Source organism: Cherax quadricarinatus, chromosome 29, assembly GCF_038502225.1.
Source record: "Cherax quadricarinatus isolate ZL_2023a chromosome 29, ASM3850222v1, whole genome shotgun sequence".
In the NCBI taxonomy this organism is placed as follows: Eukaryota; Metazoa; Arthropoda; class Malacostraca; order Decapoda; family Parastacidae; genus Cherax; species Cherax quadricarinatus.
Window position 1 is genome coordinate 4103369 of NC_091320.1, and position 25575 is coordinate 4128943.

General features: G+C 39.7%; 1 protein-coding gene across 2 annotated transcripts in view; it reads left to right on the top strand.

Annotated features, from left to right (window-relative positions):
- The window catches only part of LOC128690483 (uncharacterized), a 487473-nt gene that overhangs the window by 361799 nt on the left and 100099 nt on the right, over positions 1-25575 (top strand). The window contains exons 4-5 of one of the 2 annotated variants that reach the window (XM_070089605.1): positions 12134-12344; positions 14963-15052. In XM_070089605.1, the coding sequence (XP_069945706.1) occupies positions 12134-12344; positions 14963-15052 (301 nt within the window). The remainder of the gene's footprint in view (positions 1-12133; positions 12345-14962; positions 15053-25575) is intronic. The other variant, XM_070089606.1, reaches the window with a different exon arrangement.

Below are 25575 nucleotides of genomic sequence, written 5' to 3' on the forward strand. Positions count from 1 at the left end.
GAAAGGTGTAAATATACAAAATTACGTCCTTACTTATATACCATGTATCGCTATTTGGTTGTGAGTGATTGTCAGTTTTATTTATTATTATTATTGAAGATTCGCCGGTATTCTCCCGGCCCGGGCCTTTTCCAAGTGGTGGCCCGGCCTTGGCTCCCTCTTTAGGGAGTGTCTGAGACCTAAGTCTCCCATGTTAGGAGGCACAAGTACCCCCTCATCTTTGGGACCAACTGTCCCCAGGCCTAGCCACATTCCCCGCCCTCACGGGGCTCGTAGGGAGAAGCTAGGCCTCTCTGGTCTGCCATCCCCACCCCAAGGGGGTTATTGGGAATGACAGGTTTGTGAGCTGCAAGCTCGGGCTCAGGCACCTACCCTACCCTAGAAGAGCTGGGCATGGTGTCGATCGTCAGTTTTACCGGAGCTTCATCACCAGTTATTAAAAACTTTCCGGGGAAAAAGACACCTGACTTTACATATGTTCCTGCATCAATTGATATTAATATTTCACGTTAATATGCATTATATACTGCTAATTTAATTAGACAAAGATATTTTAAAGCAGTGCTGGGTGTCTGACATACTCTCCTGACTCAGCATTCTGTAATCCTTCCCATTATCTAATTATCTAACCTTACTGCTAATTAATATTCATTCATAATTTTATTTCTTTCCCATATACTTCCTCTTGAGATTTCCCTTTCCAGTGTTTGTGGGAAAATAAAGGTAATATTTGTGGCATGAATGAAAACTATGAAATCACGAAGAGAAGATAAATGGCATGATAAATGGCATGACTAGTGGTCAGGGGAAACAGTCTTATATACTCTGAGCCTTTTGTGGAGGTCATTTGCTCTTTTTTCCTCACCCATCTCGATCCCCCAAATTATGACTTAGGTTTTGCATATAAATTAGCCTCCATGACAAGAAATCCTCGGGATATTCCATGCTGGTAATATGATTATATGCTAACATATGTTGTCCTAAACGGCTATTACTATTGTGAGTATTATTAATATCTGCTGCCATAATATGTTCGTATACAATTTTGATTCCATTATTCCGAATCCATTGTAGTGCTACCCCATTATCTGAAAAATTTCTGGCTGTGTATTTACCAGCTTCAAATTACTCCTAATGCAAATTGTAGACTTTTGGGTCAACATAAATACCTGACACTTCTAATTGATGTAAAGTACCTTAGCCTCTGACATCTTAAGAGAAATAGATTCAAGATTTTACAAAGGGGCAACCACCCCACATGTCACTTTAAAGACATCACAAAACATACGTAAAAAAAAAAATATTTTTTTTTTTAATCTTAACTCACAACCTTAAAGGGTAACTACCACTGGCACCTGTGAATAATCCCTAACCAACTCTTCCCGCTGTCGACTGAACTCTATACGTAAACCCTAATTACACCTAAGCTTAGTTTTCCCCCTGTTAATAATAAGAGATGACATTAAGTAGAGTTTTTAAGAGCATTTTTAAACATCACCAATGAAACATCCCTTGATCATTTTTAAGGTACGGTATAATAATTTTAAGGCACTGTATAATAATTTAAATATTAATGAGCTTTGATGTCACAGCTCTGTTCACCAGAGTCCCTGTACCTGACTTGTTTACGTGCCTTGAATAGGAACTAGAAAGCTTCTCCCTGCCCTACCCCACGAACATAATAATTGAATTGATCAAACTCTGTGATACTGATCCCAAGTTTGCGTTTGAAGGGAAATGCTATACTCAAAAACAAGGCATGGCAGTGGGAAATCTCTTAGCTCCTTACTCGGCAACTTGTGTATGGAATTCAATGAGACTATGAGACTAGACTTCTCCCAGATAATGCTAGGTGGTTCAGATACGTTGATGATGTTCTTTGCCTATTGTCTAGGGAGCACAACATTGATGAGTTCCTACCCAGACTCAGTGGTCTAGTATCTTCCATTAAGTTCACTCTAGAACATGAAATAAACAACATTTTCCGTCCCTAAATGTTTTAATCCATCGGGTTGACAGAAAATTCAAATTTACAGTCTATAGGAAGTCCACCAATGTGTTGTCATACAGTCGTTAATATTCCAATCATGAATCTAGGGTGAAAAGGAGTGTGTTCCTCACAATGTTCTTAAGAGCCTTGCGCATCTGCAGTCCAGAGTATTTAGAGGGCGAAATCAAGATATTCAACATAGCTAAAAGCCTCAGATATCCTAGGGATTTTGTCGAGAAGGCACTGTCAGCAAGAAAAACTTTCTACAGGACTGAACCTAAGGATGTGATTGACAGGAAAAAATGTACTTGCTTTACCTGCGTGTAATGCCTACGTGAGGCATTACACAAGGTCAGTAGTAGAGAACGTAGCCTCAGCAATGCTTCAGAGTCGGGGAGAGATAGAACCTGCCTCCTAGCAGTGAGAGCCTCTCATGCAAGGGACTTCCTGTTGGCTGTTCTCAACTCCAGCCTTGGCACACATCTCGACCCACAGACCATCCGTATTAGTGTTGCCTTACGACTTTCTACTGCTTCACTGCTGTGGCAGTGAAAGCAGCAGACCGATTCGGGTACCATGGTCCTGTGTGCCGTAAATCCGAGGGAAAGACTGCAAGACATGAGGAGGTTAATAACATTATCAAGAGGAGCCTCACAACAGCCGGATGCGCAGTAATAAGAGAGCCACCCCAACTATACAGATCTGATGGCAGCCAAAAGTGTCCAGATGGTATCACCCTTCAGGAAGAGGAAGCAGGAGCAGCTGCCAGCTTCAGTAAATCCCAAAACTCTAGAAAATATGGAGAACTTACCCATTATTATATGCTTGTTCCCGCAGACTCGGAGACCCTTGGCTCATGGGAAAAGAGTGCATCTAAGTTCCTTATGTAGCTAGGCATAAAGCTCATCAGGGTAACTAGGGATCTCAGGGCAACTAGTTTTCTGTTCCAGCGACTCAATGTTGCTGTTCAGAGGGGTAATGCCTACTGTATTTTGGGCACGCGCCCCAGCTCTGAGGAGCTGGATGAGATTTTCGCATTATAATCAGTGACAAACACGTAACAAAATGTACTAGACACGTATCTCATGTACACCTCATGTACTGTATATTCCATCTTTATATTAACAATGTATCCCTTAAATCTTTTGTACCATATTATGTAATAAAATACTCCTATTGATAAAAAAGAATGAGAAAAGGGGTGGTAGGGGAAGTGGAATATTCAAATTGCTTAATAAAGAAATCCATATTTTCCTCCTTGAAGCCTTTTTATCCACTTCTCCGAGGCTATGGGTCCCAATATTCGCACCAGAGACGAACCCCATTATCTATATATATGATGAGAATGAAATTAGCTTAGAAGCTCCCACACCTCTGTATGCCCTCGGATGGCGGCCCAACAGCTGGCTGCGCCATTCTTGTAGGGTTGGGTGGTCCTGTGGTTTAAAGCGTCATGTGGTTCTCGCTTACCATGAGGCAGGCCAGTACAACATGGGTTCGAATCCTTGGCTAGCGCAGTGTTGTTATTGATCAATACCACTCGTTCGTGGTTACAATAATATATATATATATATATATATATATATATATATATATATATATATATATATATATATATATATATATATATATATATATATATGAAATAAGTAATGATTTAAAATACCCAAGAAATGTTATTGATAAATCTTTTAAAGTTGCTAGAAATACTTTTTACAATCCAAAAAGGGACAACCAACCTTATTCAACTAAAAATATGTTGGTTCTCCCTTACCATGAAAACTTGGTTGATATGCCTTCTCTTCTTAAGACTTTTAATATTAAAGTTGTATTCAAAAATCTTGATACAGTAAAAAAAACTTTTGATAAAGAATTCCCCCCAAAATGCTGATGGATGTGTCTATAAGATTCCTTGTAAAATTTGCGATAAAGTTTATTACGGTCAAACTGGTAAAAAAATATATATATATATATATATATTTTTTTTTTTTTTCAACAAGTCGGCCGTCTCCCACCGAGGCAGGGTGACCCAAAAAAGAAAGAAAATCCCCAAAAAGAAAATACTTTCATCATCATTCAACACTTTCACCACACTCGCATATTATCACTGTTTTTGCAGAGGTGCTCAGAATACAACAGTCTAGAAGCATACACATATAAGGATACACAACATATCCCTCCAAACTGCCAATATCCCAACCCCCTCCTTTAAAGTGCAGGCATTGTACTTCCCATTTCCAGGACTCAAGTCCGACTATATGAAAATAACCGGTTTCCCTGAATCCCTTCACTAAATATTACCCTGCTCACACTCCAACAGATCGTCAGATCCCAAGTACCATTCGTCTCCATTCACTCCTATCAAACACGCTCACGCACGCTTGCTGGAAGTCCAAGCCCCTCGCCCACAAAACCTCCTTTACCCCCTCTCTCCAACCCTTTCGAGGACGACCCCTACCCCGCCTTCCTTCCCCTATAGATTTATATGCTTTCCATGTCATTCTACTTTGATCCATTCTCTCTAAATGACCAAACCACCTCAACAACCCCTCTTCTGCCCTCTGACTAAATACTTTTATTAACTCCACACCTTCTCCTAATTTCCAAACTCCGAATTTTCTGCATAATATTTACACCACACATTGCCCTTAAACAGGACATCTCCACTGCCTCCAAACGTCTCCTCGCTGCTGCATTTACCACCCAAGCTTCACACCCATATAAAAGTGTTGGCACTACTATACTTTCATACATTCCCTTCTTTGCCTCCATAGATAACGTTTTTTGACTCCACATGTACCTCAACGCACCACTCACCTTTTTTCCCTCATCAATTCTATGATCAACCTCATCCTTCATAAATCCATCCGCCGACACGTCAACTCCCAAGTATCTGAAAACATTCACTTCTTCCATACTCCTCCTCTCCAATTTGATATCCAATTTTTCTTTATCTAAATCATTTGACACCCTCATCACCTTACTCTTTTCTATGTTCACTTTCAGCTTTCTACCTTTACACACATTCCCAAACTCATCCACTAACCTTTGCAATTTTTCTTTAGAATCTCCCATAAGCACAGTATCATCAGCAAAAAGTAACTGTGTCAATTCCCATTTTGAATTTGATTCCCCAAAATTTAATCCCACCCCTCTCCCGAACACCCTAGCATTTACTTCCTTTACAACCCCATCTATAAATATATTAAACAACCATGGTGACATTACACATCCCTGTCTAAGACCTACTTTTACCGGGAAATAGTCCCCCTCTCTTCTACACACCCTAACCTGAGCTTCACTATCCTCATAAAAACTCTTTACAGCATTTAATAACTTACCACCTATTCCATATACTTGCAACATCTGCCACATTGCTCCTCTATCCACTCTATCATATGCCTTTTCTAAATCCATAAATGCAATAAAAACTTCCCTACCTTTATCTAAATACTGTTCACATATATGCTTCAATGTAAACACTTGATCTACACATCCCCTACCCACTCTGAAACCTCCTTGCTCATCCGCAATCCTACATTCTGTCTTATCTCTAATTCTTTCAATTATAACCCTACCGTACACTTTTCCTGGTATACTCAGTAAGCTTATTCCTCTATAATTTTTACAGTCTCTTTTGTCCCCTTTCCCTTTATATAAAGGGACTATACATGCTCTCCGCCAATCCCTAGGTACCTTCCCCTCTTTCATACATTTATTAAACAAAAGTACCAACCACTCCAACACTATATTCCCCCCTGCTTTTAACATTTCTGTCATAATCCCATCAGTTCCAGCTGTTTTACCCCCTTTCATTTTACGTAATGCCTCACGTACCTCCCCCACACTTACATTCTGCTCTTCTTCACTCCTAAAAGATGGTATACCTCCCTGACCAGTGCATGAAATTACTGCCTCTGTTTCTTCCTTAACATTTAAAAGTTCCTCAAAATATTCTCGCCATCTACCTAATACCTCCATCTCCCCATCTACTAACTCCCCTACTCTGTTTTTATCTGACAAATCCATATTTTCCCTTGGCTTTCTTAACTTGTTTAACTCACTCTCTATATATATATATATATATATATATATATATATATATATATATATATATATATATATATATATATATATAAATATATATATATATATAAATATATATATATATAACGTTAGCTGCCTCTTCGGTCAACGCTTTGACGTTCTTAATTAAGATCCAGGATCAATTTAGCTTCTTTTTACTTGTCTGATTCCATCACGCTGAAAAATAAACTGAATATTTAAACCGATTGTTTGTACTCCCTGCAAATCCATTGTAAGAGTCAATATTGCAGCTACTCCTAGGTAATGAATTTCTGTGTTTGTCGATACAACATTATGAATTATTATTATAATTAAAAAGATAGTAATACGAAATACGTTCACTAACAACACTTAAATTATCTGTCACTTCTCAGAGTGCACAATAATCAGTAATGTAATTCACTCTGAGAAAAAATATAGTGTGATGGTGTACCCAAATTAATATATCGTTCAACACTGCGTCTTCATAAAAATTAGAGATGTGTGTATCCGGAGATTTGCATATATAGTCTTCACATCCAAGAAATTGGCAGGAGATCTTTTGGGATCTTTTTACGTATAACTAAAGATATTTAAAAAAAATTAGTCACAAATTGCTCATAGTTATTATTGCATATAGACAAATCAATATATCCCAATCAATTACTTCTTAACATACAGCTAATTTTACATATACCAGACGAATAATAATGATTATTTATTAGGTTACTAATCCCACTTGCAAGGTTCAGCACATAATTAAATAACATCAGGTATCGCACATTAATTAAACTTGACCACGTTTAGCTAATCACGGGTTTGGCACACAACATTACAGAGATTATAAGTAAATAATTCTAACCACGTGAGAACTTTGTGGATTAACTAATCAAGGACCTAGCACCATGCATTGAAATACTGAAACCTTAATCAAATGTACGTATTAATCGCAGTCCACAGCATTGATTTCTTGCTCAGAATTTATCAGTCCCAGCCTGTTATTACAGGTTCAACTAGAATTAATAATTTCATACTATTATACCAATGGGTACGATTTTCGTCGTTTAGTCATTAAACATATCTAGCCCCAATTATTTACTATTTTCTGTACCATGCATTATCTAAATTATAGATTTACCTCCTAGACTCCTAATGCAACAAGCGCAAATTCTTTGATAAATCTGTATTTGCAGTCTGATTACTCAATTATGCAATTATCTAATGTATATAAATTTAGCCAATGACAGGTATAACTTACTATGTGATGTCACTATTGGTCACCTGAGAGACTTCTTGAAGCCTCAGGTAAGTTTTTCACATAAACCAGGACGCAACTGTGTCATCCTCTTCCATGTCAAACCTGCAGAGTTTATGTGTTGCTGCTGGCCCTTGATATTTGAAAACACAAAGGTATCTCTTTTACAATCGCAGCAATTTACAGGAAGTATATTATTATGTCACTAACAACACTCAAAGTAATTACTCAATTATATAAATTAAATGTTTATCAGTGTCAGTAATCAAAAGGTGGACTGTATGATGTGAAAATAATTGCACTCAAACTATGACATTTGAAATGATTATTTGTATATTGTTTTAGTTATGTCTGCTTATCATTAACACTAAATTGAGGCTTTATTTCACCATTCTTCTTTTCATTTGACTGATGAAGTCACTGTGTGGCGAAACGTTTAATCAGTGAAGATACCCAAGTGTTGCATGTGTGTTTAATTTATCAACTAGTCGGTTCTCTGAATCGTTTATCTACACTTCCATCATCCTTGACTGATGGTGACTTCCATCATCCTTGACTGATGGTGACTTCCATCATCCTTGACTGATGGTGACTTCCATCATCCTTGACTGATGGTGACTTCCATCATCCTTGACTGATGGTGACTTCCATCATCCTTGACTGATGGTGACTTCCATCATCCACGAGTTGAGAACTTCCATAGGTCAAAACTTTAGGTTCAGACATCCAAAATCATGTCTATATCTATAGGAGGTAGGTTACTGAAAGCAGTGAAGAGTTTTTACGAGGATAGTGAGGCTCAAGTTAGAGTATGTAGGAAAGAGGGAAATTTTTTCACAGTAAAAGTAGGCCTTAGACAAGGATGTGTGATGTCACCGTGGTTGTTTAATATATTTATAGATGGGGTTGTAAGAGAAGTAAATGCGAGGGTCTTGGCAAGAGGCGTGGAGTTAAAAGATAAAGAATCACACACAAAGTGGGAGTTGTCACAGCTGCTCTTTGCTGATGACACTGTGCTCTTGGGAGATTCTGAAGAGAAGTTGCAGAGATTGGTGGATGAATTTGGTAGGGTGTGCAAAAGAAGAAAATTAAAGGTGAATACAGGAAAGAGTAAGGTTATGAGGATAACAAAAAGATTAGGTGATGAAAGATTGAATATCAGATTGGAGGGAGAGAGTATGGAGGAGGTGAACGTATTCAGATATTTGGGAGTGGACGTGTCAGCGGATGGGTCTATGAAAGATGAGGTGAATCATAGAATTGATGAGGGAAAAAGAGTGAGTGGTGCACTTAGGAGTCTGTGGAGACAGAGAACTTTGTCCTTGGAGGCAAAGAGGGGAATGTATGAGAGTATAGTTTTACCAACGCTCTTATATGGGTGTGAAGCGTGGGTGATGAATGTTGCAGCGAGGAGAAGGCTGGAGGCAGTGGAGATGTCATGTCTGAGGGCAATGTGTGGTGTGAATATAATGCAGAGAATTCGTAGTTTGGAAGTTAGGAGGAGGTGCGGGATTACCAAAACTGTTGTCCAGAGGGCTGAGGAAGGGTTGTTGAGGTGGTTCGGACATGTAGAGAGAATGGAGCGAAACAGAATAACTTCAAGAGTGTATCAGTCTGTAGTGGAAGGAAGGCGGGGTAGGGGTCGGCCTAGGAAGGGTTGGAGGGAGGGGGTAAAGGAGGTTTTGTGTGCGAGGGGCTTGGACTTCCAGCAGGCATGCGTGAGCGTGTTTGATAGGAGTGAATGGAGACAAATGGTTTTTAATACTTGACGTGCTGTTGGAGTGTGAGCAAAGTAACATTTATGAAGGGATTCAGGGAAACCGGCAGGCCGGACTTGAGTCCTGGAGATGGGAAGTACAGTGCCTGCACTCTGAAGGAGGGGTGTTAATGTTGCAGTTTAAAAACTGTAGTGTAAAGCACCCTTCTGGCAAGACAGTGATGGAGTGAATGATGGTGAAAGTTTTTCTTTTTCGGGCCACCCTGCCTTGGTGGGAATCGGCCGGTGTGATAATAAAAAAAAAATAAAATAAAATCTATATACCATGTATCGTCAATTGGTTGTGAATGGTCATCAACTGTTCATCAGCTATATCACCAGTTGACATACAGTCTCCGGGGAAAATAACGCCTCAGTTTACGAACGCTCCTGCAACACGTCAGTTCGTCAACCGGTTCCTCCAGGTTCCTCAGAAGGTCTCTCAGTGTTCTTTGCCCAATGAGGTTGATTTATGCAGGTATTTTACAAATTAAATTTCATTTATTACTCTAATATTGAGAATATATAAAGTTATAAATGTATAAATAGTCCGCTAAAATAACAAATTTCGTGAAATATTTTAAATTGTAGAGATAAGCAACTTATGAGGAAAATATACTTGATGACTTAACAGATAAATAGTTAAAAGAATTGGTTGCCTTATGCTGGGCTTAAATTTTATCAGTTTATAAGCAAACAAGAGAATCATCACAGGGTTTCTGGCCACTGTGGCTCACTCTTGATGAATCTCGGGAAAGAAGCACTCATGACAGATTATAAACCATACCCCCGGCCGGGATTGAACCCGCGGTCATAGAGTCTCAAAACTCCAGCCCGTCGCGTTAGCCACTAGACCAGCTAGCCACAATAAGATTCATCCAACTAGGTATATTTCTACACCATAGGAAGATTAGCACAGGCACCACTGTGACCACAAATGCAAGTTTTTACAGACGAATCTCCAGCTAGCGTGGCCGTGACGAACTCTAGCTCAAGTCCCTTCGGCAGTGAAGGGACTTGAGCTAGAGTTCGTCACGGCCACGCTAGCTGGAGATTTCTTGAGTCATGTTGACAGATTATACATTATCATTTATCTCCAGGTAAAACATTTATACTAAATATTATATTCAATAAAGCGGAATTGAGCGAATTTGAAAGGAAATTAATGTACCTCTATAATGTCAATATGTACATCCCTCTTTCCTCTTTTATCTTTCATTAGTTTTTAACATAATTCTCACTATGTGAAATTGTGAAAAAAAAAAAATATCCATGTTCTTGGTGGATGAGAGTCGATGCGGTGGCCTTAGATGCCCCACTCTTTGATTAGACGATTCCATGTTGGCCAGGTCGAGTAATCGGCCTTGTAGTAAGTTGTCTTGCCACAAGTGACACTGGTTCCATTTTGTCCACTGGATCATCTTTATCTTTTGACTAAATCCTCTTCTAAAATCTCTCGTAAATCCTTTGGCAAGTCCTCTTGCAGGTCAACCTTCAACTCGCTTTCATCCACTGATCGACAATTCTCAAGGTGTTCTTTTGCACTGTTCAGCCCCAGTGGAATTAATAATAAGAATTAAATAAATTTATATGACATATACATTATATTCACAATGTGTGGTGTGAATATAATGCAGAGAATTCGTAGTTTGGAAGTTAGGAGGAGGTGCGGGATTACCAAAACTGTTGTCCAGAGGGCTGAGGAAGGGTTGTTGAGGTGGTTCGGACATGTAGAGAGAAGGAGCGAAACAGAATGACTTCAAGAGTGTATCAGTCTGTAGTGGAAGGAAGGCGGGGTAGGGGTCGGCCTAGGAAAGGTTGGAGGGAGGGGGTAAAGGAGGTTTTGTGTGCGAGGGGCTTGGACTTCCAGCAGGCATGCGTGAGCGTGTTTGATAGGAGTGAATGGAGATGAATGGTTTTTAATACTTGACGTGCTGTTGGAGTGTGAGCAAAGTAACATTTATGAAGGGGTTCAGGGAAACCGGCAGGCCAGACTTGAGTCCTGGAGATGGGAAGTACAGTGCCTGCACTCTGAAGGAGGGGTGTTAATGTTGCAGTTTAAAAACTGTAGTGTAAAGCACCCTTCTGGCAAGACAGTGATGGAGTGAATGATGGTGAAAGTTTTTCTTTTTCGGGCCACCCTGCCTTGGTGGGAATCGGCCAGTGTGATAATAAAAAAAAATAAAAAAAAAAAAACATATATAATATTAATGCATGTATCTCCCTTTTCTATTTCTTTGACCTTAATATTTAACGCAATTCTCATATTGTGAATTTAATTATGTAAAATGTGAGAAGTTTCTTTTCTTTTACATGTGAGAGGATCGGTTATCTCTCGTTAATATACATGATGTGTTTGGGATCAGCTGACTAACAAACTTGTGCAGTTGTCAGCGATCATGTACCAGTCACCCTGGAGAGGGTTTCGGAGGTCAGTGCCCCCAGGGCCAGGTCTGTGACCAGGGCCAGGTCTGTGACCAGGGCCAGGTCTGTGACCAGGGCCAGGTCTGTGACCAGGGCCGCGGCGTTGAATGAAGAGACAATGGTTCTTTTTCACGTTCTCATTTAGAGATAAGATTTCCACATGTCCATTATTTAGATTTTTTTCCCCATTCAGAAGAAGATTTCAACTGTTTTCTTTTTTGATGTATAATATATATATATATATATATATATATATATATATATATATATATATATATATATATATATATATATATATATATATATATATATATACATACAATAAGATCACAGCAAACAGGTGATTTTAAAATATGCAAAACAACCACTATGAAACAGTAGTGAAATTCCAAGCGCTTTCGTGACTACTCACATTTTCAAGGAACTATTGACAATGTGAGTAGTCATGAAATCGCTTGGGATTTCACTACTCTTTCATAGTGGTTGTTTTGCATATTTTAAAATCACCTGTTTGCTGTGATCTTATTGCATATTATATATATATATATATATATATATATATATATATATATATATATATATATATATATATATATATATATATATATACATATATATTCAGAGGGCTGCTGATGTTCTGCAGGTGTCGTGGATTAGACAGGACGACCTGCACATCCTGACGGTGGACAAGTACAAGTACAGCACGGACCAGCGGGTGTCCGTCGTATTCAACGAGCCCAACCTGGAATGGGTGTTGAGAATTCGTGGAGTGACTCCAGCCGACGCCGGCCGCTATGAGTGCCAAGTCTCCACCAAGCCTGTACTCAGCTTCGTCGTCAACCTGAAGGTTGTGGGTGAGTCCTTCCGTGTACTGGTGGTGTAGTGGTGGTATGGTGTTGTGGTGTAGCAGTGAAGTGTGATGACTCGAAGGAAAGTCCTTCCGTCTGCCTGGTGTGAGTGTGTGTAGAAGCAGTGTACTAATGGTGTGATGGTTGCTACAGTGTCGACCATTTTGTGATGATGGGGCTGTGTCTCAGTATGGTGGTATAATAGCAACATAATAAAATATACTAAAAACGCAGTTCGGAGATTTTTTCATTTGTGGTCGAAATGAATTCAATAATTGGATCGGGAGGAAAAAATTACGGTATATGTGACATAAAAAAATCTGATAAATATTAATCTCATAAATATTTGAGTTATGATTAAAAAATTAAATTTTGCGAACAGGAGTAAAGAAGGACGGGGATACTTTTTATACCAGACAGGAATACTGGGTGTAACAGACAGGGATTCTTGGTGTAACAGACAGGGATACTCGATATAACAAGGACAGGGATACTTGTTACAATAAAGACAGATATTTGGTATAACAAAGACAGGGATACTTGATGTAATGCTGACAGGAATACTTGGTGTATCATACAGGAATACTTGTAGCAAAGACAGAGAACTTGAACAAAGACAAGGATACTTGTAACCGGATACTTGCAACAAGGATACCTATAATAGGATACTTGAACAAAGACAGGGATACTTGTAACAAAGATTAAGATACTTGGTGTAATAAAGATAAGGGGTACTTGGTGCAGCAAAGACAGGGATACTTGCTTAACAAAACCAAGGATACTTGGTGTAACATAGAAGGAAACTTGTAACAAAGACAGGGATACTTTGTATAACAAAAACAGGGATATTTGGTACAACAAAGACAGGGATACTTGCTTAACAAAACCAAGGATACTTGGTGTAACATAGAGGGAAACTTGTAACAAAGACAGGGATACTTTGTATAACAAAAAACAGGGATATTTGGTACAACAAAGACAGGGATATCTGGTATAACAAAAGCAGGTATATTTGGTGTCACACAGATAGGGATACTTGTAACAAAGACAGAGATACTTGATGGAACTAATATGTTAAAAATATGAAAAAAAAAAACGAAGCCAATAAAAATATTTAGGAAAAAATATTTGTTAAAACTTAATCTGACTAATAAATAAAACAGAACTTTCAGGGATGTTTAAATTTATTTTGTAAGTCAAAAGTCTTTAATTTATTCATTAAGGGGGACTAAGAAAAAATTTTTGGTTCATTAATTTGCATAAAAAATTCTATAGAGGCTTAGACGAACACGAGAAAAATCAAAATGTATTTATTACATTATTATTATTGTTTTACGACTCACGAAATCGTAATAACACGACTGCAAACAAACCATACCACGGGAGGGGTTAGAACCCGCGATCAGAGAGTCTCAAAATTGTGGCTAGCTGGCCCAGTTCCTAACGCGATGGTCTGGAGTTTTGAGACTCTCTGATCGCGGGTTCTAACCCCTCCCGTGGTATGGTTTGTTTTATTATAGAGTGCAAAGAAGAGTCTTAGGTCGACACAGAGTAAACAGAAGTACGTGTGAGATTTACAAGTCTCAGGAATCTGAAAAAAGTCAGAATGTGTTGGCCATAACTCATGTTTGTATGTTTGTGATGGTTCTGATATCTTCCTCTTGCCGAGTGATAATTATTGGTTCGATGGTAGTGAAGATACTGAACCCACAGTGGACATCGTGAGGATACATCAGTTACCGAAATGAAGTCTCCCATCTCAAGCTGACGGATTTTATCTGTTGTATGTAATCCATTCTGTTTGACGTAGTAAGACAGGGAAACATACTTGGCTGTCGGTCCTACTATATTGTAATTAACAGAATTGAGGAAATCAGCTCTAATATTTATTATTTAGGTATGTATACTGGTCAGAGAGCCCTTCGTAAGTCCTAGTCGTCGATAAACGAGTACGTCGCTAAGTGAGGAGAGGCTGTAATTATTAACTTTTGTTTTGTAAATAAAAACAGCCAAGGACACTCAGCACTTCTTGACTGCTATGTTATGTCAAAGCAGTTTAAATGTAATTTTTCGGAGATTACTTAGTTTTTGGTTTTAGCAAGAGGGTAAAAAAAAAGTGTATGATATAATCTGTATGTTATATTATTAGAATTACTCTGGCTTGAGATGATTAGGACCAGATTATGATCAATATTTGACTAGTTACTACAACCCCTCCTCTTGTCTGTGCTTAACTAAGAAAGACATTTCGCCACGGGAGAAGAGAGCCGATACCAGCGGTTCCTTATTATTCCTGCCCAACATCACCATTTTTGATAATTTGCTGAGGTGGTATTACTCTTCTACGCCGATGGCTTTAAAGGCTAAATGTTATCTTACCTCAGCAGATTCCGAAGCCCAGCACTGTCTGACCTATACTTCTACATCCCAGGATGTCACCCATAAAAATCGACTACCGCAACAACTGGGTACCTATTTGCTCCTAGGTGAACAACGTTAAGAAGCGTAAGGAGACTTACCCACGCATCTTCAATCGGGAAAAACAGTCGTTTCAAAGTGCTCTGAACTCTACCACCGTATATACCCACTGTCATCACTTTACACATCCCACTTGTTACTTGCAGAAGTTCCACCTACCACCACACCCACGCCCACCACTACGGATACGCTGAGTGACCAGGAAAGGATCCAAGAAAACGTGGACGAGGAAGCAGGTGATATACTGTATCTGCTTCTGCTACTATAGCTGGAGCATTTTATCACTCAGCAACCCTTCTTAACACCTGCTTGCTTACAGCCAACCTTTTACCAATTGTGCCGTGACTACCGCTTTGTGTACCTGATTTTACTTTCTCCGTGGTCCTGTACACAAACGTTACTGTGTATATGTTGTAGTCATGTTTACGCTAAGCGTCACTTGTACATGGCTGCTGTAATGCAGCAACATGAAAGGCATGACTGTGTACATGGCTGCAACTTTCATGTAGACATGTACACAGTAATCGTCACTGTACAGTACTAAATTCCTTTACACGCTAAGCGTATCAGGCTGAGACTGACGGTAACATGTTTGGCGTGTTAGGCAGCCAGTCACGACGCAAACCAGGCCAACACGTTACTAACACAAGTATTATTGTTCAACTCTCAGGAACTCACGTTACTAACACAAGTATTATTGTGGAACTCTCAGGAACTCACGTTACTAACACAAGTATTATTGTGCAACTCGTCTGTGGCATTTATATGGTGTTACCCTGTGGTGCTGCATTTACATCAGTCTGTGTGGCACCAATATTTCTGGTACTAGTATGTATGATACAAGTGTGTCTGCTACCAGGATCTAAAACCAGTACTCACCTGGTTGTACTCGCCTAGTTGTGGTTGCAGGGGTCGATTCATAACTCCTGGCCCCGCCTCTTCATTGGCCGCTACTGGGTCACTCTGCTGGCACCATGAGCTTTATCATACCCCTTCTTAAAGCTATGAATGGGTCCTGCCTCCACTACATCGCTTCCCAATCTATTCCACTTCCTGACTACTCTGCGACTAAAGAAATACATCGTAACATCCCTGTGATTCATTTGAGTCTTCAACTTCCGACTGTGTCCCCTTGTTGCTGTGTCCCATCTTTGGAACATTCTGTCTCTGTCCACCTTGTCAATTCCTCTCAGTATTTTATATGTCGTTATCGTGTCTTCCCCATCTCTCCTGTCCTCCAGTGTCTTCAGGTCGATTTCTCTTAACCTCTCCTCGTAGGACATGCCCCTTAGCTCTGGGACTAGTCTTGTTACAAACCTTTGCACTTTCTCTAGTTTATTTACGTGATTGGCTAGGTTTGGGTTCCAAACTGGTGCCGCATACTCCAATATAGGCCTAACGTACACAGTGCACAGGGCCCTGAACGATTCCTTATTAAGATGGCGGAATGCTATTCTTAGGTTTGCTAGGCGCCCATATGCTGCAGCAGTTATTTGGTTGATGTGCGCCTCAGGAGATGTGCCTAATGTTATTCTCACCAGAAGATCTTTTTCCTTGAGTGAGGTTAGTAATCTCTGATCCCCTAGACTGTACTGTCTGCTGTCTTCTTTGCCCTTCCTCAATCTTCATGACTTTGCATTTGGTGGGGTTGAACTCCAGGAGCCAATTGCTGTACCAGGTCTGCAGCCTATCCAGATCTCTTTGTAGTTCTTCCTGGTCCTCCTCCGATTCAATTCTTCTCATCAACTTCACATCATCTGCAAACAGGGACACTTCGGAGTCTATTCCTTCCGTTTTGTCGTTCACAAATACCAGAAACAGCACCGGTCCTAGGACTGACCCCTGTGGAACCGCACTCGTCATAGGCGCCCACTGTGATACCTCGCAACGTAACATGACTCGCTGCTGTCTTTCTGACAGGTATTCCCTGATCCATTGTAATGCCTTCGCTGTTATCCCTCCCTGGTCCACCAATTTTTGCACTAATCTCTTATGTGGATCTGTTTCAAACGCCTTCTTACAATCCAAGAAAATGCAATCGACCCACCCCTCTCTCCCTTGTCTTACTGCTGTCACCCTGTCATAGAACTCCAGTAGGTTTGTGACACAGGATTTCCCGCCCCTGAAATGTTGGCTGTTAAACTAATTCTTTTCTAAGTGTTCCACCACTCTTCTGATAATTTTCTCCATGACTTTGCATACTATACATGTCAGTGACACTGGTCTATAGTTTAGTGCTTCATGTCTGTCTCCTTTTTTAAAAACTGGGACTACATTTGCTGTCTTCCATACCTCAGGTAATCTCCCTGTTTCGATAGATATGTTGGATATTGTTGTTAGTGGTACACATAGCGCCTCTGCTTCCTCTCTCAGGACCCATGAAGAGATGTTATCCTACCCCATCGCCTTTGAGGTGTCTAGCTCGCTCAGCAGCCTCTTGACTTCTTCCTCGGTTGTGTGTATTGTGTCCAACACCTGGTGGTGTACCCCACCTCTCCGTCTTTCTGAAGTCCCTTCTGTCCCCTCTCTGAACACTTCTTTGAATCTCATGTTGAGTTCCTCACATACTTCGCGGTCGTTTCTTGTGATCTCTTCTTCCTTCCTTAGCCTGATTACCTGGTCCTTGACTATTGTTTTTCTCCTGATATGTTTGTACAACAGCTTCGGGTTATTTTTGGTTTTCGCTGCTATGTCATTCTCATAGTGTCATTGGGCCTCCCTTCTTACCTGTGCATATTCATGTCTGACTCTACGTCTGCTCTCGTTATTCTCCTGGGTCCTTTGCCTTTTAAACTTCTTCCATTCCCTACAACACTTGCTTTTGGTTTCCCTGCACCTTTGAGTGAACCATGGGCTCATCCTGGCTTTTTCATTATTCCTGTTACCCTTGGGTACAAACCTCTCCTCAGCTTCCTTGCACATTGTTGTTACATATTCCATCATCTCATTTACTGACTTCCCTGCCAGTTCTGTGTGTGTGTGTGTGTGTGTGTGTGTGTGTGTGTGTGTGTGTGTGTGTGTGTGTGTGTGTCTGTGTTTTAGCTCTAGTGCATCTGACACCAAAAACGAAAAAAATTTGTGCTAGTATCTCTGTGCTGATGAGTTACTCTCATTAACATTAATAAAAATTAGCAGAGTTGATGTTACTCCTAATAACACTTACCAAGGTTCCATGTGTTTTTCTTGCTAACACTTAGCAAAGTTGCCTGTGCTGGTGTCTTATTCGTACTAACACTTACCACAGATTCCAGTACTGATTCCTACTGTGAATCGTTATTATTAATTACATTCATGGGCTAAGTCTAAACCCATAGGAATTATACAGCTCCAGAGGACAGGAGGCAATCTGATTCGATCAAGGAAAGAGAAGGTAGTACCAATGTACACTTATTGCTCTTACTAACACATAAGAAACTTACCTGTGTTGTTGTGTTGCTCTACTAACAGTTAACAAACTTGCCTGTGTTGCTGTGCTGTTCTTACTAACATTCAGTGTTAATGAAAAAGCCAAATTCTCCAACAAGTGATTTTTTTATTTAATTCAGTACAGAGATTGTATACTGGAGACAGTGGAAGATGAGGTATTCGATCGTCCAGGATTCACAGGTGTTCAGTCTCTTAGCTTTGATCAGTCTGAAACCACGTCAGGAAGATGGACACTTACATACGGGAAACACAAGTTAGGTACAGCAGTTGAAGGTATTGTCACAGGTGGAAGTGGGAGCAGGTCATGCCGAAGAGTTGGGCCAGAAGTTGTCAACAAGTTGTACAAGATATCCTCTGAACCAAGATTCCATAGTTTTGCTGTGTTAGACAAGTGTCATTACATGAAATTTTCACAGTACGGACAAATTGTTGAAAAAGACACGTATGTAGCTATTTAAAGTCTTCTTTTTTTCTGAAGGCGTATCTCCATACAGCGGCGTTATAATTCATTACAGAGAATACCTACTGGAGAAGTGGCAACCACCCGCCAGTGATAACTTATGAATTATTGCACCCACCTTCTGGCTCCAGTATATAACTGTCCACCTTCCTGCCTCCGCCTCAGCTTGCTACCACCAGCAGCTCACAAGACTGTCATTCCCACGAGCTCCCCTGGGGTGGGGAAAATGGCAGACCAGAGGCCTAGCTTCATTATACGAGCCCTGTGAGGGCGTGGAATGGGGCTAGGCCTGGGAACAGCTGGTCCCAGAAGATGAGGAGGTACTTGTACCTCCTCCCATGGCAAACATAGGTCTCAGACACTACCAAGACAGGGAGCCAAGGCCGGGTCACCATCTGGAAAAGACCCGCGAATCAAGAAGAAGAAGGTCTCAGCCTCAGGTTTTAGTCCTGGATAAGTTGAGGACTAAATCCAGGACACAACGGAAATAACTCTACAAGTAATTTGTTTACTGTGAAATAATTTTAGTTTGCCCTATCCTGGTGAGGTAAGTTGTCTCATATATATAACGTTTTGGATGACCTGCCACAGTAACCATCGGGTTGAGGTAGAACATATTCTGATGAATTATATTAGTTTCTACACGGTTGTATCGTGTTCCAGCGATGAAATCTGATGATGGAGATTGATGTGTTACCGAAATATTGATATGCATTTATATGTCTAAAGATTAAGTTTTTCTCACCTGATATAAATAATATTACGTATGTATGCATGTATATAAGTATGCTTGTGTGCGTATATATATATATATATATATATATATATATATATATATATATATATATATATATATATATATATATATATATATATATAGATTTAAGAGATACATTGTTGATATAAAGGTGGCATATACGGTACATGTTGTTACGTGTGTATCACCTATTATAAGGCGAAAATCTCATCCAGCTCTTCAGAGCTGGGGCGTGTGCCCAAAATACAGCAGGCATTACCCCTTTGAACAGACGCACTGAGCCGCTGGAACAGAAAACTAGCTGCCCTGGGATCCCTAGTTACCCTGATGAGTCTTTTTCCCAGCTCCTTAAGGAATTTAGATGCACTCTTTCCCCATGAGCCAAGGGTCTCTGAGCCTATGGGAACAAACATATAATGATGGGCGAGTTCTCCATATTTTCTAGATTTTTGGGACTCCCTGAAGCTGGCAGCTGCCCCTCCTTCTTCCCTGGTGCATTGGAGATAGGTATCAGCCAAGGTAGATGCACATGTATAGTCCCACACCACCTGCTTCCCATCTGTCCAGGCTTGAAGGGTGATACCATCTGGACGCTTCTGGCTGCCATCAGATCTGCATAGTTGGGGTGGCTCCCTTACTGCTGGGCATCCATCTGTTGTGAGGCTCCTTTTGATAATGTTATTAACCTCCTCATGTCTTGCAATCTTTCCCTCGGATTTACGGCACACAAGACCATGGTACCCGAATCGGTCTGCTGCTTCACTGCCACAAATACACCTGTGTTCGGCGAGAATAGGGGCGGCAAGTCGAAGGGCAACACCGATGCGGATGGTCTGTGGGTCGAGACGTGTGCCAAGGCTGGAGTTGGGAACAGCCAACAGAAAGTCCCCAGCATGAGGGGCTCTCACTGCCAGGAGGCGGGCTCTATCCTTCCCTGACACACTCTGAAGCATTGTTGAGGCAATATTTTCCACTATTGGACCATCCCAGTGCGATTGTTTGTAGTTGTTGGGGGGAGCAGGTCTGGTTTCAGAGCCCGTTAGATTATCCCAGATCATTGCTCCGTCAATGAATTTTTGGTCCTGGACTCCAATCTTGTCCCTAAGATGTTCAGGGAGAATCGCTGCTACAAGCTCTCTGGATGCAATACACGAGGACAGAAAAGCAGGTAACGCAATCTGTGATGACTTGCGGACACCAATGCCTCCTAGTCTGACTGGAAGTGTAGCTTGGTTCCACTGCCCGTCTTCTAGAGTAAGGTTAAGTACTTTCGTAAAAATCTGCCTCAGAATACTGTCATATTCGTGCAGTATAGGGTTATCATATGAAGGTGCACATCTTAGGAAATATGTCAACCTGGGCAGACTCAAGCACTTTGTGAGAAGGTACAAGGCATCGTGGGTGTCCAGATTGCCTATTCGTTGTTCCATTCTCCTTAACTCTTCCAATTTCTTCCTGAGAATTGTGTCAATGGCATTGCTTCCCAGAGGTGCTCCTAGCAAGACACTATTTGTGGGGGCAATGACTGCTGCTCCTGGAAGTTTTGATCTCACTGCATTTATCACTTGTTGACTGACTGAGATGATTTCACATTTGGATGGATTCAGGATGAGACCCATTTCCTGTCCACGTGTCATTACCTGTGTAAGGTCATGTAGGAAGGACTCTTTTGTACCTGCTAGTGTGCCATCATCTAGGAACCAGATGTTTAGCTCGCTGGTCAGTCTGACTGTGATTTCCCTAACTGCTATACAGAAGAGAAATGGTGCAAGAGGATCTTCTTGTTGGACACCCTCCGATGATGCAATTTCATGCTCTCCAAAGAGAAGCATTGATTCCTTGCTATACTCAGCTGAAACAAAAGGGAAGAGACCACGGAAATGTTCTTGTACTGCTGCTAATACCACGTCTCTTTTCAGGAGATTGAACGCATTCTTGAAATCTAATTTTACCACTGCATTGTCCTCAGGCAGGTTGTTGATATACGCCCTTGTTGCATATATATATATATATATATATATATATATATATATATATATATATATATATATATATATATATATATATATAAATAAAAAATATATATATATATATACATATATATATATATATACATACATATATATATATATATATATACATACATATATATATATATATATATATATACATATATATATATATATATATATAAATACATATATATATATATATATATATATATATATATATATATACTTAAATATATATAAATACGTATATATATAAATACGTATATATATATATAAATACATTATATATATATATATATATATATATATGCAAAACAACCACTCTGAAAGAATAGAGAAATTCCAACCGCTTTCGTGACTACTCACATTATCAAGGAACTATGAAAGTGAAGCATCCAAGGAAGCTATATAAGGGGTCGGCCAGCACCTCACTATCAGATCAAAAGGACGATCTCTCATGTCAAGGAGTCTATTGGGTAAAAGAGACTTGGGCAGAACTTGTTCATTTAAAAAATTTTTTAAAAAATTAAGTCGAATTTTTAACTTGTGGGACTTGATCAGTGCAGAAGAAAACTGTGAAACAAAAGATATATGATTAGGAAAGCTTATCGAGAACATTCTGAAGTTTGGTACGGCAATGGGAAATCCTCTTTCACCTGTTCTTAGCAACCTATACATGGAATTTTTTGAAACAAGGTTGCTTAACACAATCCTCCCTAATAGAGCTAAATGGTTCAGATATGTTGATGATATTTTGTGTCTTATGCCCAAAAATGTAGATATACACCATTTCCTTGGAAAATTAAATAGCTTAGCCCATTCTATAAACTTTACTATTGAGTTTGAAGAAAATAACTCATTGCCTTTTCTAGATGTTTTAATTATTAAGGGTAATAATGAATTCAAATTTAAAATTTACAGAAAACCTACAAATAACTGTTCCTATGTCCACTATTATTCCTCGCATCAAGATAGAGTCAAACTGTCTGTTTTCTCATCAATGTTTTTGAGAGCTTTACGAATTTGTAGTCCTGAGTTCATAGATGAGGAAATATCCAAAATTTATGAAATAGGTAATGATTTAAAATACCTAAGAAATGTAATTGATAAATCTTTTAAAGTTGCTAGAAATACTTTTTACAATCCAAAAAGGGACAACCAGCCTTATTCAACTAAAAATATGTTGGTTCTCCCTTACCATGAAAACTTGGTTGATATGCCTTCTCTTCTTAAGACTTTTAATATTAAAGTTGCATTCAAAAATCTTGATACAGTAAAAAAACTTTTGATAAAGAATTCCCCCCAAAATGCTGATGGATGTGTCTATAAGATTCCTTGTAAAATTTGCGATAAAGTTTATTACGGTCAAACTGGTAAAAATCTCGAACTAAGATTAAAACAACATAAATATAGCATTAGAACTGGACAAGATTCCAATGCTCTATTTATTCATGTAAGAGATTTTAACCATCCAATTGATTTTCAAAAAGTTGAGAAAGTAGTATCAAGCAAGTCCATGGTCGACAGGAATATAATTGAATCTTGTTTCATAAAAAGCAGTTTTGACAATAATATGAATATTTCCTTTGGTTTATATAAATTAGATCCATTAATAATTAATAGAATTTGGGAAGAATTTAATAATACACTGGACAAATAATAATTTTTAAATTTTTTTGGGTAGAATAGTTTGTGGGTGAGTTGTGCAAAGGACCTATCCAAGTTGGGTCGGCGCGCGTCAGGTGTTTAACCGTTGTGGGATCTGATAGCGAGGTGCTGGCCAGACCCCTTATATAGCTTCTTTGGATGCTTTACTTTCATAGTTCCTTGATAATGTGAGTAGTCACGAAAGCACTTGGAATTCTTCTATTCTTTCAGAGTGGTTGTTTTGCATAATATATATATATATATATATATATATATATATATATATATATATATATATATATATATATATATATATATATATATATATATATATATATATATTCAAACAGCTCCGGGGAGAACCTTGAGTTTTCCCTGAGGTACGTTTATTGTCTTCTCTGAGGATGAGGGTCCCCATTCCAGCTATAGAGGTGGTACTTCCCTATATATATATATATATATATATATATATATATATATATATATATATATATATATATATATATATATATATATATATATATATATTATATAATGTATGTGTGTGTGTGTGTTGTGCCGAATTATGGCTTAAATAGCAGCGCTCTTCTTGCCGAATAAGGCAAGCGAAAATTTGTGTATACAAAAATTTCCCAAAAATCATTCTGAACCTAAGGAAAAAAATATATTTTATTGTCTGCCATACTGATCCACGACACATAGAACCAGAACGTTTTGCCCATGTCTCACCCTGCTGGAACTGTCATTCTTACCATCACTCAACGACCGACTGTCCCATTAAAGACAGGAAATTCTCTTCCAGCTCCGGAAAAGAGGGGTCGCGATTTCAGCGCCTGTTCCACCACCAGTACCACTCCAACCTGCCTCAACTGCAAGGGTACCATCATACCCTTGTAGCCAAATACCCACTAAGGAAGGAAGTGCTGACTAAGAAAATCAAAGAAGCTAAGAAGAGCAGCCCCAAATCGCCGACATATGCCGCCATAACAAAATTACAGTCTCATACCATGAAAATTCTTCAAGCTACACAACAGCCATCTCTATCCAGCACCTCCTTCTCTCCACTTCCGGACGCGGCTCCGCCCAAGGTGCTGTATTGCATGGTGTATGCGCACCTTGCGCATGCAGCCAACCCAGGTACTTGCAACACCACCATTAATGAACTATTCCGACTTAACAACATGCCTGCCTTCGTTTTTCCTTACGTCACACCTCCAGCTGACATCCTCAGGATTCTTCCTAACGTCGTTCATTACTCCTGCTGACCTGCCTGCCAAGCAACTGCTCCTGCACCCTCCACAACCTCCGACACCACCGCTCATGCTGCTCCGACCACCGCCACCACCGCCTCCCAACCTAATGTTACACCACCAGTACATCTCTCCACTGCTCCTGTCTACCGTCAGTCACCTGCTAGCACCACGGTAGACTCGCCTACTGAATACACGTCAGAAGATACTGACGACTCTAGCACACCAACATAGGAAAGCTTTACATTCTACACAGCACCATCAAACTCTGACACCATGACCTTCACTGAGCTCTACAAACGCCATTCATTCATGTAGGTCAAGGCCTCAGTGCAGAAACTGTTAAGTTTTCCTGCGAACAGCCTCATCACTTCACTCTCACCGAGGTACTGGAATTCCTCAAGCCTCTACGATTCACCTGTGGAAACAAGACAAAACTTTACTACCTCTCTAGGAGCAGCTTCAAGAAATTTGAGACTGGCTCTTCTACAAACCTGCCATCTTAATCGCGACAAATAACACCACCAGTATACTGGCCTCTGATGTTCTTAGCTGCTTGCTCTGTCCTGCGACGTAACCTGCTGCCAGCTTGCCAAGACCTCCACAACACCATACTTTCTCTTCCTGATTCTTAAGTTTGTCCCACGATCGCCTAGCGATTATCACGAAATCGTAATGACACGATTGTAAACAAACCATACCACGGGTGGGGATAGAACCCGCGATCAGAGAGTCATAAAACTCCAGACCGACAGCTGGCCCAGTGGCTAACGCGTCGGTCTGGAGTTTTATAACTCTCTGATCTCGGGTTCTAACCCCGGCCGTGGTATGGTTTGAACGCCTAGCGGCTGGCTTAAGCCCTGACACTTTCTTTACGACTGTTGACACTTCTTTTCAACGCAATTCTTCGCCTGTCCCATCTTCCCATCTCACCCCACATGGGGGTCTTTCCTAAATTTTCTTGTCTTGGGTTTGTTGATTATTAAATTATTGTAAACTTATCTAAAATATATTTAGATGGATTAGGCTAAATTAAATAGCGCTTGTTATACTAAGGTTAGGAAAGTTTTCTAAGGTTCGTTTGGTACAAAACAATTATTACATTAAGATAAATGAAAATAATATATCTTTAAACGTATAAGAGAAAATTTTAGATGACTTAATTTTAAATGAGTTCTTGATAACTGTCCAGTTTTACTTATTCGGC